The sequence below is a fragment of the Silurus meridionalis genome, chromosome 9 (genome assembly GCF_014805685.1).
Source record: "Silurus meridionalis isolate SWU-2019-XX chromosome 9, ASM1480568v1, whole genome shotgun sequence".
NCBI lineage: Eukaryota > Metazoa > Chordata > Actinopteri > Siluriformes > Siluridae > Silurus > Silurus meridionalis.
This window is the reverse complement of record NC_060892.1, coordinates 2739844-2756023: the sequence shown is the minus strand read 5'-3', so window position 1 is coordinate 2756023 and position 16180 is coordinate 2739844. Positions and strand designations below refer to the sequence as shown.

General features: G+C 40.0%; 1 protein-coding gene across 1 annotated transcript; it reads left to right on the top strand.

Moving 5' to 3' along the window:
* rab3b (RAB3B, member RAS oncogene family) lies at positions 1 to 11808 on the top strand. Its single transcript, XM_046857503.1, has 5 exons — positions 1 to 93; positions 597 to 821; positions 5534 to 5652; positions 8230 to 8354; positions 8430 to 11808. Exons 2-5 carry the CDS (start codon positions 597 to 599, stop codon positions 8612 to 8614), a joined length of 654 nt encoding a protein of 217 aa, XP_046713459.1. The 5' UTR covers positions 1 to 93; the 3' UTR covers positions 8615 to 11808.
* Positions 11809 to 16180: the final 4372 nt, after the last annotated feature.

Here is a 16180-nt window from a genome sequence, read left to right as displayed (position 1 = left end):
CAGTGCAGTTTTGCCCCCACCGAGACGAAAGGACGGATAGAGAGAGAGAGAGACAGAGAGACAGAGAGAGAGAGAGCAGCTCACACACTCGAGGTACGAGAGCATCTTTATCATATCACCATTAATTAATTAACCCAGAGTGCAGGATCAGACGTGCATGATTTCTACACGCAGGACATTTGTGCACGTCGTCGTTCAGTGTGTGTGTGTGTGTGTGTGTGTGTGTGTGTGTGTGTGTGAGAGAGAGAGAGATCTTTTCTCACCTGCCTATTGTTTACACCTTATTATTTATAACGCCTATTATAATAATCCAAGATGTCATCTTAGAAAATCTCTTCTTTTATTCATAATAGTATCTGAGCTGCTGCAGTGAAAATACACTGAACTGTGAAATGCATATCATCCCATATCATCTAGACGTGAGAGACGTGTTAAATGCTGATCGTTGTGTACTTTACAAAGCCAGACCAAGCCTGTCTCCTCATCCCCCTTCAGCCTGTCTTGAACTGAAACGTTTGGTAGTCTGTAGGAATCATTGTCACAGCCACAGAGCAACATCTGGACTCCTGTGTACATCTGGATCTGTGCGTTTGCAGATGGCAAAAGCAGACCACCGCCTCGGACAAAGAGATGGTTCCGACCAGAACTTCGACTACATGTTCAAGCTCCTGATTATAGGCAACAGCAGTGTGGGCAAAACCAGCTTCCTGTTTCGATATGCGGATGATTCGTTCAGCAACTCGTTTGTCAGCACCGTTGGCATTGACTTCAAAGTGAAAACGGTTTATCGCAATGAAAAGAGGGTCAAGCTCCAAATCTGGGTGAGTACCAGCACCAGCACCAGGATCGGGATATTACATGTTGGTATGTGGATAACCTGAATATATGAATTCATTCTCATAACTCGTTTTTACATTTCTAGTTTTTGTCCTGTGCATAGATAATTATAAAAAATATATATATGCAATGTGAATTTACAGTCTTGCTCCAAACAAATGGGATTTAATGCGAAGAGAGTATGGACCTCAAGCCAGATCTTCATTCTGCACCCTTTGGTGCAAAGGTCTATTCTGGGAACACATGGATGCGTGTCTCCAGCATCCTCCTTTTCAAAGTCACATCCTTGTACCAGACTGTCAATGGAATTGGTGTTTTATTCAAGAGAATAAAAAAAACCCAGGCAAAAGCCTCCTTCTGCTTGCATCATCAATGCTGGTTGTCATAGCAGCAGTACAGCAGCACACGACAAAATGATGCTCAGAGCCAATTAAAGCTGCTCCTTGGTGTGGAGGGAAGGAAGGAGGAGGGAGGAGGGTATCGGAGAGTAAACACACGCTTAAGGCTGAGGATAGAAGTAAATTGGCGTTCGGTGCTAAGAGAGCTGTAATCATGGCTGATTGAACAGGAGTGAGAGAGATGGTAAAAATAGCTCTTCATCAGCCAGCTGCAAAGTTGCTGATGGGGGAAAGGATGACGCAGACGATGGCGCAGACTTTCGTCTCATAAATGAGCCTCTTTGTAGATGTGTAATGTTTCTGTAAAAATATATATTCCTGATCAGATCATGTTTCCACCCTGTATCTTCTCTTCTACCTGCGTTTTCTCTTTACAACCACCAGATGTCGCCGTTGCCTCTTTGTGAGTCCCTCTTGAGTCTCCTATTGTTTTCACCTGAATCCTATTCGCCTTGTGTGTATATTTAAGGCGACCTCTACTCTAATCCGGATAAGTTTGACTGCGTTTTTGTAAAATAAATAAATAAATAAATAAAAATAAATAAAAAGAGCTCCGCGTCCATACCTTCATTTTTAATCTTTGTACTGCGCACAAGTAAAACATAAGACGCTTCGACCTGCTTCATTTCCACCTGCCGTTTATCAAGTCAAGTCAAGTTTATTTGTATAGCGCTTTTCACAACAGACATTGTCTCAAAGCAGCTTTACACAAATCAACAGTGATGGTGAATGGTGTGCATTTGTCCCTGATGAGCAAGCCGTGGCGACTGTGGCAAGGAAAAACTCCCTTAGATGTTATGAGGAAGAAACCTTGAGAGGAACCAGACTCAAAGGGAACCCATCCTCATCTGGGTGACATCAAGAGTTTGATCATAAATCTTTCAACAATACAGAACACTGGAGAGTGAGAACTAACATGATTACTGGAGTATAAGATTATAAGTAATGTTCTTTCTGCAGTCTTAAACAGTCTATATGGTTAGTAGCTCCGAGTTTTATAAGCTCAGCATTTGTGATCACCACAGATCCAGCATCAGCTTCTCCATGCCAGAGCCTTTAAACACTCCAGGAGGTCCAATGTCAAAACTCCACACATGTAGCGGGATCCAAATGGCACTGGTACGTCTCTAGATGGTTCAGGATGTTTGTGAGTTCGGCATCTACTTCTTTAAAGGTCCGTAATCATCACGAGGTGGGAGGTGACTGGAGCTGGAGCAACCTCAGGATGCCTCGGGATGGGGAGAGAAAGAGAAGCAGTGGAGAGGAATTAGCGTAGCTGCTGTTCATGATATTAACAGCACAAGTTGATAATGTGCATGTGATCAGATGTTCTGGAGCACAAGGTTATGATGTGATGTGTGTTATGTGTAGGCTTTGCTAAAAGATACGTTTTAATCTACACTTAAATTGGGTGAGTGTGTCTGAGCCCCGAACACCGTCAGGAAGACTATTCCAGAGTTTAGGAGCTAAATGTGAAAATGCTCTACCACCTTTAGTGGACTTTGCTATTCTAGGAACTACTAGAAGCCCAGAGTTTTGAGATCTCAGGGGCGTGGCGGATTGTAGCGTGTTAAAAGACTGGATAGATACACGGAGCCAAACCATTTAGTGCTTTATAAGTGAGAAGTAATAGTTTGTAGTCTATTGAAACTTAACAGGAAGCCAATGTAGGGACGATAAGATCGGGGTTATGTGATCATATTTTTTGACCTTGTAAGAACTCTGGCTGCTGCATTCTGGACTAACTGAAGCTTGTTTATTAATGAAGCAGGACATCCACCTAGTAACGCATTACAGTAGTCTATTCTGGAGGTCATAAGCATGGACGAGCTTCTCTGCATCGGATATAGACAACATATTTCTTAGCTTAGAAATATTTCTAAGGTGAAAGAAGGCTGTTTTGTAACCTGATTGATGTGATTTTTGAAAGACAAGTCGCTGTCTAAAATAACACCCAGGTCTTTTACCGTTGAACTAGTGGTTACAGAACATCCGTCTAAATGCAGGTTGAGATGCTGGGCGTCTGTATACCAGTTTTGGGCGATGAGCAAAATCTCAGTCTTATCAGAATTTAAAAGTAGAAAGTTATGGGTCATCCAATCTCTTAGTTCCTTAACACACTCAGTCATCCGGGTTAATTGAGCTGTATCGCCTGGTTTAGATGAAATATATAGCTGAGTATCATCAGCATAACAATGGAAGCTAATTCCATGCCTTCTAATAATATTTCCTAACGGAAGCATGTATATTGTGAAGAGCAGGGGTCCTAGAACTGAACCTTGCGGCACGCCATAATTTACTTGCATTAGCCTGGATAGCTCTCCATTCAAATCTACGAAATGGTAACGATCGGACAGGTAGGATTTAAACCAGCTTAATGCCTGTCCCTGAATGCCGATGTAATTTTGTAAGCGATCTAGGAGGAGATCATGGTCTATAGTGTCGAATGCAGCACTAAGATCTAGTAAATCTAGTTTATTTACATTACGGCTTTTCGAAATGTCGCAGCAATCCCATACATTGTCTCAGCTGAATTGGTCATGAGTGCCTCACCTGACTAAAAAGGCGTGCGTCAGCGTTTTTCGAAAGCCTAAATGAATAGAAAAATATGCGTTTTCAAACAAAAACGTATTAACGTGGATATTAGGGTTGGCAAGATTCAGCAATTCAAGTCGGTGCATCGGCATAAAAGTTAACGATGTGATGCATCGAATAAAAAATATTTTCATTGGACACAATTTAGCGTTTGTATCGCAATGCATCATTTTTAACATATTTGCATCGTTACAAAACTGATTTATTTATATATAATTATTAGGAGATGCGATTTTATTATCCAGAAAGTGGCCAATAATTTGTGACCAGTATTTAAATTGATTTCTCCACGATAAACTGTTTCTCGAGCGCATCGCAACGCTACGGAGACCGGGGCGTGTCCTAAGAGTCACATAGAATACAGATTAACATGGCAGAGGCAGAGCTGTAACTTCCGGCAGACACAACAGGAAAAGAACGTCTGTTTTTTTTCAATCTGTTTTTCTTCTCTTTTTTGCACTACAAAGGCGTGTTTGAAAAGAGGCCACACGTTAGAAGTCAGAAGGCAATTAGGTAAATTGATGATTTGCTTCTGTCTGAATCAAAGAAATAAACGTGGACTGATTGTACCACATTGAATTGCACAGCATCGTATTTGTTCTATTGCATCGTGTTGCATAGCGTTGAATCGAATCAAAATCGGATCGCACTGCATCGTAAATAGGGGCGAATCGCATCTCATTGGTAGCTGCTTTATATGTATCTTTAATGTATCGTATCATTGGCTATGCATCGAGATGCAAATCTCATCCGCCTCAGTTATGGAGATGTGCGCCCCCTAATGGACATGGCCTGAGTTCCCCTTTTGGCTCAGTTTCTTTGCATGTTTGTTAAAGTCGTGTGGTCCGTTTCCCAGCGTTTGGTTTCCCATGTCGTCTACCCTGTGTTTTTTGGATTGTCTTTTTGCTTCGCTATTTCCTTTGAAGACCTTTTTTCTTTTTAGTATTTTTGCCACAGTTAAAAAGATTTGTTTGTAACAATTCCTGTTTTTTTTTAAGAGTATTTCTGGTTATCCCTTTTGAGTTTTTCTTTGCTTTTGTGTTCGATTTGTGGGACCCTCTGTGGCTACTATTTTGCTTTTCTACATTTTTGTGTTTGGGACTTCTGTATGATTTTCGTTTGGTTTTCCAACCTGTCCGAGTCCGAATTTTGTTTTTGGTTACATGTGAGCACGTTTTTTTCATTCGTTTAGATCACGTAGTAGCCCCCTGTGTTATTTATAACTGGCTGAGATGCATGTGGTGCACAGCCATGTAAGTCCCTGTGAATGAGCTGTTACTATAGCAACAACGTGTTATTCATATAAACCTGTGATTTGCTTCGCAGCTGTAACTACAGAAAGAGCCGCAGTGATTCAAAGCGAATCCAGAATAATTAGTTAGTGTTGTGGTGTAAAGAAAACGAATGAGTGCATAAACAGGCATTTCACATTAATGTTTAATAGGGTTGAGGTCAGAGATCTATAGCAGGGGATCTTCTACAGACTTCCAACCCATGTAAATAATCTTCATGGAGTTGGAGTTGGAGATTTGTGTTTAGGTCTCCTAGTTCAAGTGAAGGAAAAATTTTATTTTCCTGAGCCTCCTAAGACATCTTATACAATGAGGTGCCTCCAACAGACATGGCTGGAAAATTCAGGTATTTCAATAGTTTTGTCCATCCGGTCTTGATTGAAATGTTTATTCTGTTGTTGTACTGTGCAGGATACAGCAGGTCAGGAGCGTTACAGGACTATCACCACAGCTTACTACAGAGGAGCAATGGGCTTCATTCTCATGTATGACATCACCAACGAGGAGTCTTATAATGCCGTTCAGGACTGGTGAGTTCTTCTCCGAGCTCTAGTCATTCAAAAGTCTACCTTGTTATCCAAGAAAAGGGAACGTCTGTCAGCACGTTTTGCTCCAGGAAACACCTAACTTAATTTAGCAGCGATGTAATAGGCTCTTCATGAAGCTCTGCTGGAGTAGTGGAAATTAACAACAGTTTAAGGGACATGCCAGGTTCAGGGAAAGACTTGGACTCAGTTAGTTCATATTTTTTCAGCTCTATATGCCATTACTAATGTTCAAGTCAAGTCACTTGAAGTGGCTTTTATTGTTATTTCAATCATATCCAGTACAGTACACCTTGAAAAAGAAAGAAAGAAAAAAAAGAAACTTTTACAGCACAGTAAAATTCTTTCTTTGCATATCCCAGCAATTTTAGGAAGCTGGCGTCAGAATGCAGGATCAGTCATGATACAGTGCCAATGGAGCACAGAGGGTTCAGGGCCTTGTACAAGGGTCCAGCTTTGCGGTACACAAACTTCCAATCAGAAAGAGCGTTCCTCCAAGACCATGGTGCTACATAAAACAACAGAAATGAACACATGATAATGCAAAACAAGCACACAAACCTATACACAGGACTACATAAAGTCTTTTATTCTTGCTCGAGTTCATCATCTATTTAATTTAATCTTTAACTATAAATATATAAAACTATATACAGTATGAATTCTCTTTTGGTGAGGATGGGTTCCACCTCATTTTGGGTTCATGGGTTCCCTCATGTCCACATTAGGGACTTATAGGACTTAACTTTTAAGGTTAAAGGTGCTTTATGCTTGTTACATGTACATTCAAGTACAGTGACCTCTTAGTTTGCATATACCTATGATGTTAGGAGGTGGTAGCTCAGTGGTTAAGGCATTGGACTTTGGATTGGAAGGTCACAAGTTCAAATCCCAACACCACCTGGGCCCTTGAGCAAGGACCTTAACCCTCCCCTGCTCAGTTGTAAGTCAGAGGATGAGGTTGTCTGACAAATGTCATAAATGTAAATGTTAGGAGCTGGGATTAGACACGATACAGCGCCCCTGGAGCACAGAGGGTCATTGGCCATGCTCCCCAGAGTGGCAGCAATACTGGGGCTTGAAACTCCAACCTTTACACTAAGTGACCCAGAACCAGCGCTTGTCTAACTAGGGTCAGCCATTGTACGGCACCCCGTAGCAATAGTAGTCAGGATGAATGAAGAAGAAGCTATTTTTTGTCACATACACACTCTAAAATTCTGTAAAATGCGAAATTCTTCACATTCTAGGAAGTCCAGATTAGAGTACAGTGCCAGCCATGATACAGCAGACCGGGTTATGGGTGTTGCTCAAGGGCCCAACAGTGGCAGCTTGGTAGTGCTGTGGCCTGATCCCCTAACCTTATAATTGTTAACCCAGAGACTTAACCACTGAGACACTGACATATATATTAAAATATTATAACATGCAAATCTCAGTAAAGTTGCTTTGGGAATTTCACATATTTTAAATAAATTGTGAATACAGTGGTACCTCGACATACAAGTTTAATTCGTTCCGTATCCTTGCTTGTATGTCAAATTGCTTGTATTTCAAAGCAAATTTCGCCACTGAAATTAATTGAAATGCCATTAATCCGTTCCAGCCCCCAAAATGCCACCCAGAGGCGATTAGCAGAGGCGGAGGGAAAACTCGTTTTTTTACTATCACTCCTGCACACTACGTATCCCAAAACTTAAAAATTTTACTTTCTCTTCTTTGCTTATCTTAATTTTCGTCACAATCTTCGCTTTCTGGCTCTGATTTGCTAACTAGCAGCGGCGTCTCGAGCTCGTATCTCAAGTTTTTGCTCGCGTATCAAAGCAAAAAATCGACAGAGTGACCGCTCGTATCTCAAAAAACTCGTATGTTAGGGCACTCGTATGTCGAGGTACCACTGTATAGTATAATATAGTATAGTATAGAATAGTACAGTACTAGGGGAGTGGTAGCTCAGTGGTGAAGGTGCTGGGTTATTGATCAGAAGGTCGGGGGTTCAAGCCCCGGTATCGCCAGGCTGCCACTCTTGGGCCCCTGAGCAAGGCCCTTAACACTCTTTGCTTCAGGGGCGCTGTATTATGGCCGACCCTGCGCTCTGACCCCAGCTTCCAAGCAAGCTGGGATATGCGAAGAACAAATTTCACTGTGCTGTAAGGTATATGTGACAAATAAAAGGCTATTCTATTGTATTGTATAGTATAGTATAGTATAGTATAGTATATATAGTATATAAATTAATCAATGATATTTTTCATATTCAGTGTTATTGAAATCAAAACATTTACGTATAGATATGACATACTGTACATACTGATAAAACATACTGTATATTTACACAAATTTCAGTATATGTCTCTGGCACCGTTCAGACGGCCGTTCCAAATGTTGAGGCGTACTTTGTGGACCCCACCCCAAAACGCTGTAATAAAGCACCGAATTATTATTTTAAAAACTGAAATATCGTGTCCTCATTTATCGCAATAAGAAACATCGAAGATTAAATCAGCCAGTACTCCGTTAATACAATTTCACTCCACTCACTATAAATGTATCATGTTTCAGGGCAACCCAGATAAAGACCTACTCATGGGACAATGCTCAAGTTATTTTGGTAGGAAATAAATGTGACATGGCTGACGAGAGAGTGATACCTGTGGAGAAAGGCAAGCACTTGGCTGATCAACTAGGTGAGTAGAACAACCGCTTTAACACTGATGTCTATTCAAGAGTCTGTGGAGATGATTATTTGAACATTTGAACAGGCTTCGAGTACTACGAGGTGAGCGCCAAGGAAAACATCAACGTCAGGCAGGTGTTCGAACGCCTGGTGGACATCATCTGCGTGAAGATGTCCGAGCGAGTGGACGTCGACCCGTCTGTGGTCAGTGGAGCCAAGAGCACTCGGCTTAGCGACAAGCCGACGCAGCTACCGCAGAACTGCTGCTGATTTAGCCTGCTCACTCTGGCCACACACACATGCTAGACATTTGTCCCGATCCTGTCTTTATCATCTGCTTTCCATTTCCTTCACCTTTTTTTCCCCTTCCAAACTCCTTACATGTAGTAGTGTTACATATACAGTTTAATGTTACTGCGATACTGTCACTTTAATTACACCTCTAACTAAAGGTCAGAGAGAGGTCAAAGCAGGGACTCCAGCAAAGCACAAAAAAAGCATATGTTCACTGCCAGACAAGAGACACCATATTTCCAAAAGTATTGGGTCACCTGGTCATAAGTACGTATGGTATGTGTATATTTGGAGCATTGCATTCCACATTTAGTGCCAATTTACTCTTAAAATTTCCTCCACTCTTCTAGGTAGATGTTCCACCAGATTTTGGAGTGTGCTTATGAATATTTGTGTTCATTAGCCACAAGGGTGTTACGGTACTGATGTAGGTGAGGTGAGAAGGACTGGGGTGGAGCAAGCGTTCCAAATCACCCCAAAGGTGTTCAGTAGGAATGAGATCAAAGCTCTATAGCAGGCCACTCAAGATCTTCATCTCCAAAGCATGTAAACCAACAGGTTTGGGTTTTCAGGTTCAAGTGAATGCAAAATTGTAATTATAAAGACGTCCTACTTTTCCTACAGTTGAGGTGGTAAACAGATTGGGAAAAAAAGAACGACATATAGCAGGAAAGGTCAGGTGTCCCAATACTTTTGGAAATATAGTGTGAGCCACATGAGCCACATGAATCAGACCTCAGCAGGTGCTTTATAGATCACCTAACACAATTTCTCTGCTTTATAAAAGATTTTTTTTCTCAACTGTTGCTCAGTGAACGAGCACAAGTTTGACAACTCAGACGATGTGGCCATAAAAAGTTATATATTATGCACAATAATGGTTTGTTGCTTTCAGGGTGGATTTAATTACTCTGCAGAAACGCTGCTTGGTGGGTCCTTAAATGGGTTATTTCACTGCCAAAAGTCAAGAGCACGAAGTTTCGCTACGTTATCACTATTACAAGTCTATTATTTTGTTGTCATACCAAAAAATAGGTATCCGCACCAGGGTTGCAAAGAGGCGGAAAATGTCCAGTAAATTTCTGGAAACTTTCCATGGGAACTTTTAGTAACTTAAATAGGATTTTATGGGAATTTACTGGAATAATTAAAACATTTGGGGGATAAATATATACATAAACAAAAAATGTTTCCCGTCATTAGCTGACATGCATGTTAACTAATACAGATTTTTAAAAATGGCAATTTAATTATAATATAATTTTGTTGCACAACAGCTTTTAAACGTGGATTTGTCTAATGTTTGTTATTCACGTGCAGGATTCAAGAAATGGTGCGTGTTATGTGATCGCACAGTGTATGTAGTGGGCGTGGCCTCAGTCGCCCTGCAGTAAGTGTGCATGTGATTGATGAATGTGCAGGTAGAAATTGCAATTGCTTTCAACCAATTTGGTTGTTTAATCCAAAATTTCTTTTCCAATTACATTCTAGTTCCCTGTTATTGGTTGACCTGCATTTTGTAAATTCCCAGTTTATTTCCATTAATCCACATAAATTCCTGGAATTTTGCATTCCGAATCCTGACTCAAATCGGACTTGCTTGGTGGAATGAGACAACAACAAAAAAAAAAGTGCTCAACTTCTTGTCTGGAGATATAAATATATAATGCCAGCCATCCATGGTCAGGATTCTGACAGACCACATGAGTTATGAGCATCTGCGAGTTCATGTATGGATAAAAGGGCATGTGTGCAGACGTTCAGTAGATGGAAATAGACTTCATGACCACATGTGTCTCAAAGGAAGCACATCTTCACCATCATTGTGAAAACGGTTACAGTTTCTCTCAGCTGCTTTGGAGTGTTTCTCAAATCATCCTTGATATTTGCGTTTTTGAGAACAAACAGCACAACACACTGGATTTCTTAAAAAAAAACCTGTACGTTTTTCCAAATCCTTAGTTCATCTCTCAAAAGTAAGTATTTGTGTCGATGAACATCTCGTTGCCATCAGAATAACGAATCGTTTGTTCATTGATTACAGACAAGATCGTGAAAATGGTTGTTCATGCTGTCAGTATGACGCACAGTATCAGTGTTTCCTGATGTAAACTGAATTGCAATGATTGAAAGTCTGAATTTCTTCTGTACGTCGTCTACGAATTTCAGCAGCACACATATTTATTTGATTGCACATTTGATTTATATTGATTGGATTCACACTTTTACTGTACTGTACTAGTGTTCGTTCATTTCCTAGTTGTTCCTCAATGTTTAGAAATTGTAATTCTGGGTTTTGCTCCATCACCAATGGAAGGTTCACGAGATTTGACCTCTTTTAGAGAACTACTCGATCACTGGTTGATCTGATGCCTTCACTCGCCTTCATTAGTGACGCATTTACAAATAAAAAGGTAGACATCTGGTTTAACCATTTTGCATTCAATGACTTATACAATGAACTGATGCCGAGATGTTTTGTGGGTTAAAACTATTCAGGTGAAAGCAGTATAATATATTTTGATCAACATGAACAGAAACAATTGATAATGTAGGAAATCAATCAATTAAATAAATGTACAAAAGCGTTCGCCATTCGATCGAAGAGAAAAGTGACGACACGACGTGGATGTTGAACAAGTCGTTTTGAGAATTTCATTTCTGATCTGAGAAACGCTCCCAAAGCAAATGAGAAATAAAGAACTGTAACACAGGGAGATGAGGGACATTCAGGAAGAATGAAACCATCTCACACTATTCATTTTTCCACATTTTGTTTTACCTTCCCATGCTCAGGTATTGATAGTCGATATGGATAATTGCATCATCAATACAGTGTAAAGAAATATGAGACATTTCAGATCTGAGAAACGATCCAAAGCAACTGAAAAAGTTTTAGCCTACACGTGAAAATGGCTACTAAAGCTAATGTGCTCTCTATTTTTGGCAATAAAATATCACCGTAGGTTCATTTGAATAAATATATAATGGGCACAATATAAAATGTGAGGGTTTTAGACATATAAAGCACTTTGCAGCTGTTCAATATATCACTATACAGTACAGACCAAAAGTTTGGACACACCTTCTCATTCAAAGAGTTTTTTTATTTTCATGACTATGAAAATTGTAGATTCACACTGAAGGCATCAAAACTATGAATGAACACATGTGGAATTATATATGGAATTATATACATAACAAAAAAGTGTGAAACAACTGAAAAATGTCATATTCTAGGTTCTTCAAAGTAGCCACCTTTTGCTTTGATTACTGCTTTGCACACTCTTGGCATTCTCTTGATGAGCTTCAAGAGGTAGTCACCTGAAATGGTCTTCCAACAGTCTTGAAGGAGTTCCCGAGAGATGCTTGGCACTTGTTGGCCCTTTGCCTTCACTCTGCGGTCCAGCTCACCCCTAAACCATCTCGATTGGGTTCAGGTCCGGTGACTGTGGAGGCCAGGTCATCTGGCGCAGCACCCCATCACTCTCCTTCTTGGTCAAATAGCCCTTGATGCCTTCAGTGTGACTAAATTTTCATAGTCATTAAAATAAAGAAAACTCTTTGAATGAGAAGGTGTGTCCAAACTTTTGTTCTGTACTGTATATATATATATATATATATATATATATATATATATATATATATATATATATATATAAATATATATAAAAGGTAGATTAGTACCTGCATGTACTCCAATCCTTACATATTCTCTTGCCTAAAAGTGAGTATTTTCTTGTGGAATATATATAAATATATAAAACAATATATTTGAATGTTCTTGTGTGTGTGAGTGTGTGTGAGTGTGTGTGTGTGTGTGTGTGTGTGTATGAGCGTGTGCGTGTGTACTGACCGTATTCAGTCGTAAGGTGACATTCAGGTTGTTGCTGCACATTTTTCCACTTCATTGACGGTGACGACACGTTCGGGAAAAAATATTTAGTCATCGGCAGTACGTGTGATTATATTGTAAATCTTGTGCCACGACTGATTTCTAATTTCAGAAACGTAGCAAAATCCTTTTCGTGCCGTTCCTCACGTGTCACATGCATTTGAGTTTTTCGAACAAGTGATGTACGCATTTTACGAATAATGTCATGGAGTTTATTTTACATGAGATCTTTATGATTACGATGTCGTAAATAGCTATCGAGCTGGTCTTTGCGGAGTAGATTTTTATTTTTATGCTCTAATCGGAGAGGAACATATAGACGTACTGTAACTTTTTTGCTGTCAGTGATCTTTTTTTTTCTTCCTGCTAGAAAAAAAAATTGCACAAGGATATAGAGTGATTGTACAGATCATTGTCGAAGTTGGTTTTAGATGCAATTTGTAACAATAAAAGTATCCCACCGTATTATATTGCCTTTTATTACATCATAAAAACACACCATGTACCGTATGTTACTATAACGTGACTCAACAAGAGGATCAATGGCATCCTGGAAATCCTTGGATAAATGTAAAATGATTATATAAATTATTATATAAAATGATAATTATTAAAGTTTAAAGTGTCTTCTTGCCTCGTGTGCTTGCTTTCGACAGTGCTCTGGTTTGATGAATCAGAAATACAAGGTTGTAAGATCACATCATCCCACATCATGACAAAGCAGCTTTCCACACAGAAGTGACTGGAGGTGAACCTCTGCGTTTTTTATACCAAATACAAAACATTAAAACACAAAGGGACATAATGAAGATCTTTTCAACATCTGGAAGATTGTATGCCAGCTGTGGACACATGTGAACACGCTAAGAAAGGTGCTGAAGCCCAGGAGATGTTTAATGCAATAATACAAGGAGTCTACTACAATCCCAAACAGTTGCTAATGAGGATGGGTTTCCTTTTGAGTCTGGTTTCTTACTAGGCTTCTTCCTCATACCATCTCAGGGAGTTTTTCCTTCTTCACCACTCGCTCGTTTATTAGGGATAAACTAATAAACAGTAACTAATAAATTCTCATTTTACCATCTCATTTTATCTCAAGTGTCCACCTGCAGGAGAACATGATCTGGAAACATCAAGACTCTGTAATTAAATGAAAGTTCATAGCTGCTGTAGTGTAAGAGACAACAGGAACTGTCACGCTTCAGACGTCCCACAGCATTAACGGGTGGGGATCAGAAGAACTCGAATAACTGAAATTGCTGCTGTATTATTTGCAGAATAATAAAAACATTTAATAAAAAAGAACACCAATGGAATATCTGTCAGAAGCCTGTATTCCTAAATGATTATTATACTTTTTTTAATTGTTATGTCCAATTGTGGTTCGTGATTAGTATTGAAAATATTTTTGCCATTTTGTTGTGATTCTTTTTTACATTTTGTCACAAATTTTATGCAACTTATTATTGTGGGGGTTTGGGTCATGGGTATGAAGAACAACAACAAAAAAGAAATCCTTAAAATATGTTTGAACAACCAAATAATAAATAATGCACAAATACATTAATAAATTAATACATTTCGGTCAAAATAATATTGCATAATTAAATGTAAATTAATGATCTATCCATCTATCTATCTATCTATCTATCTATCTATCTATCTATCTATCTATCTATCTATCTATCTGTGTTAATAAGGTAGTGGATCTTAACCTCATCAGGACTTATTACTTGAGTAATTAAATAATTAATGTATTCATTCGGGTTTTTATTGTTTGTTTATGCATTTGTTTGATGATTTGTTTATTCGCTTACACTTAGGACACTTATGTATTTATGTGTTTAATTATGTAATTATTTATTTAATTAATTAATTAAATGGTAAATTTAATTATGAATTTAATCATTAATCAAATAGTTAACTTAATAATTAATTAAATGATCAATTAAATAAATAACCCAGCCATTAGGGGGGCACAAGCCAGTGCACTCTTAGTGCCGGTCCCAAGCCCGGGTAAATGGGGAGGGTTGCGTTAGGAAGGGCATCCAGCGTAAAACATGTGCCAAATCAAATATGCGGATCACAAAGGAGAATTTCATACCGGATCGGTCGAGGCCCGGGTTAACAACGACCGCCACAGGTATCGTTAGCCGACAGGGTACCGTGGAAATTGGGCTACTGTTGGTCAAGGAGGAGAAGGAGAGGAGGAAGACGTCTACAGAGACGGCAGGGAAAGGAGCAGTGTAGGAGAGTAAAGGTTCGGGTTGGTACTTTAAATGTTGGTACTATGACGGGTAAAGGGAGAGAGGTAGCTGATATGATGGAGAGGAGAAAGGTAGATATGCTGTGTGTTCAGGAGACCAAGTGGAAAGGGAGTAAGGCCAGGAACATTGGAGGTGGGTTTAAACTGTTTTATCATGGTGTGGATGGGAAGAGAAATGGTGTAGGGGTGATTCTGAAGGAAGAGTACAGTAAGAGTGTAGTAGAGGTGAAGAGAGTTTCTGATAGGGTGATGATCGTGAAGGTGGAAGTTGAAGGATGATGATAAATGTCATCAGTGCCTATGCTCCACAAGTTGGCTGTGAGATGGAGGAAAAGGAAAGATTCTGGAGTGAATTAGATGAAGTGGTAGATGGTGTACCTAGGAAAGAACGATTGGTGATTGGGGCAGACTTTAATGGGCATGTAGGTGAAGGGAACAGAGGTGATGAGGAGGTGATGGGTAGGTATGGTTTTAAGGAGAGGAATGTGGAAGGGCAGATGGTGGTAGATTTTGCTAAAAGGATGGAAATGGCAGTGGTGAACACGTATTTTAAGAAGAAGGAGGATCATAGGGTGACGATAAGAGTGGAGGAAGGTGCACACAGGTGGACTATGTGCTATGCAGGAGATGCAACCTGAAGGAGATTGAGACTGTAAGGTGTTGGCGGGGACAGTGTAGCTAGACAGCATCGGATGGTGGTCTGTAGGATGGTTTTGGAGGCGAAGAAGAAGAGGAGGAAAGTAAGGATTGAAAGAAGAATAAGATGGTGGAAACTGAAGGAGGAAGAGTGTAGTGTGAGGTTCAGGGAAGAGGTCAGACAGGGGCTTGGTGGTGGTGAAGAGGTGCCGGATGATTGGGCAACTACTGCAGGAGTGATGAGGGAGGCAGCTAGAAAAGTACTTGGTGTGACATCTGGAAATAGAAAGCAAGACAAGGAGACGTGGTGGTGGAATGAGGAAGTGCAGGAGAGCATTAGGGAAAGAGGTTGGCAAAACAGAAGTGGGATCGACAGAGTGATGAGAAAAGTAGGCAGGATTACAAGGAGATTCGGCAGCAGGTAAAGAGAGATGTGGCGAAAGCCAAGGAAAAGGCATATGAGGAGCTGTATAAGAGGTTGGACACTAAGGAAGGAGAAAAGGATTTATACCGATTGGCCAGGCAGAGGGACCGAGCTGGGAAGGATGTACTGCAAGTTAGAGCAATAAAGGATGGAGAGGGAAATGTGTTGACTAGTGAGGAGAGTGTGTTGAGAAGGTGGAGGGAGTATTTTGAGCAGCTGATGAATGAGGAAAATCACAGAGAGAGAAGGTTGGATGATGTGGAGTTGGTGAAGCAGGATGTAGATAGGATTAGTAAGGAGGAAGTGAGAGCAGCGATTAAG

Coding starts and splice junctions, on each gene's coding strand:
- rab3b (XM_046857503.1), top strand. CDS start 597: ATGGCAAAAGCAGACCACCGCCTCGGACAAAGAGATGGTTCCGACCAG. Junction 822..5,533: donor GGGTCAAGCTCCAAATCTGG/GTGAGTACCAGC, acceptor TGTACTGTGCAG/GATACAGCAGGTCAGGAGCG. Junction 5,653..8,229: donor TATAATGCCGTTCAGGACTG/GTGAGTTCTTCT, acceptor ATCATGTTTCAG/GGCAACCCAGATAAAGACCT.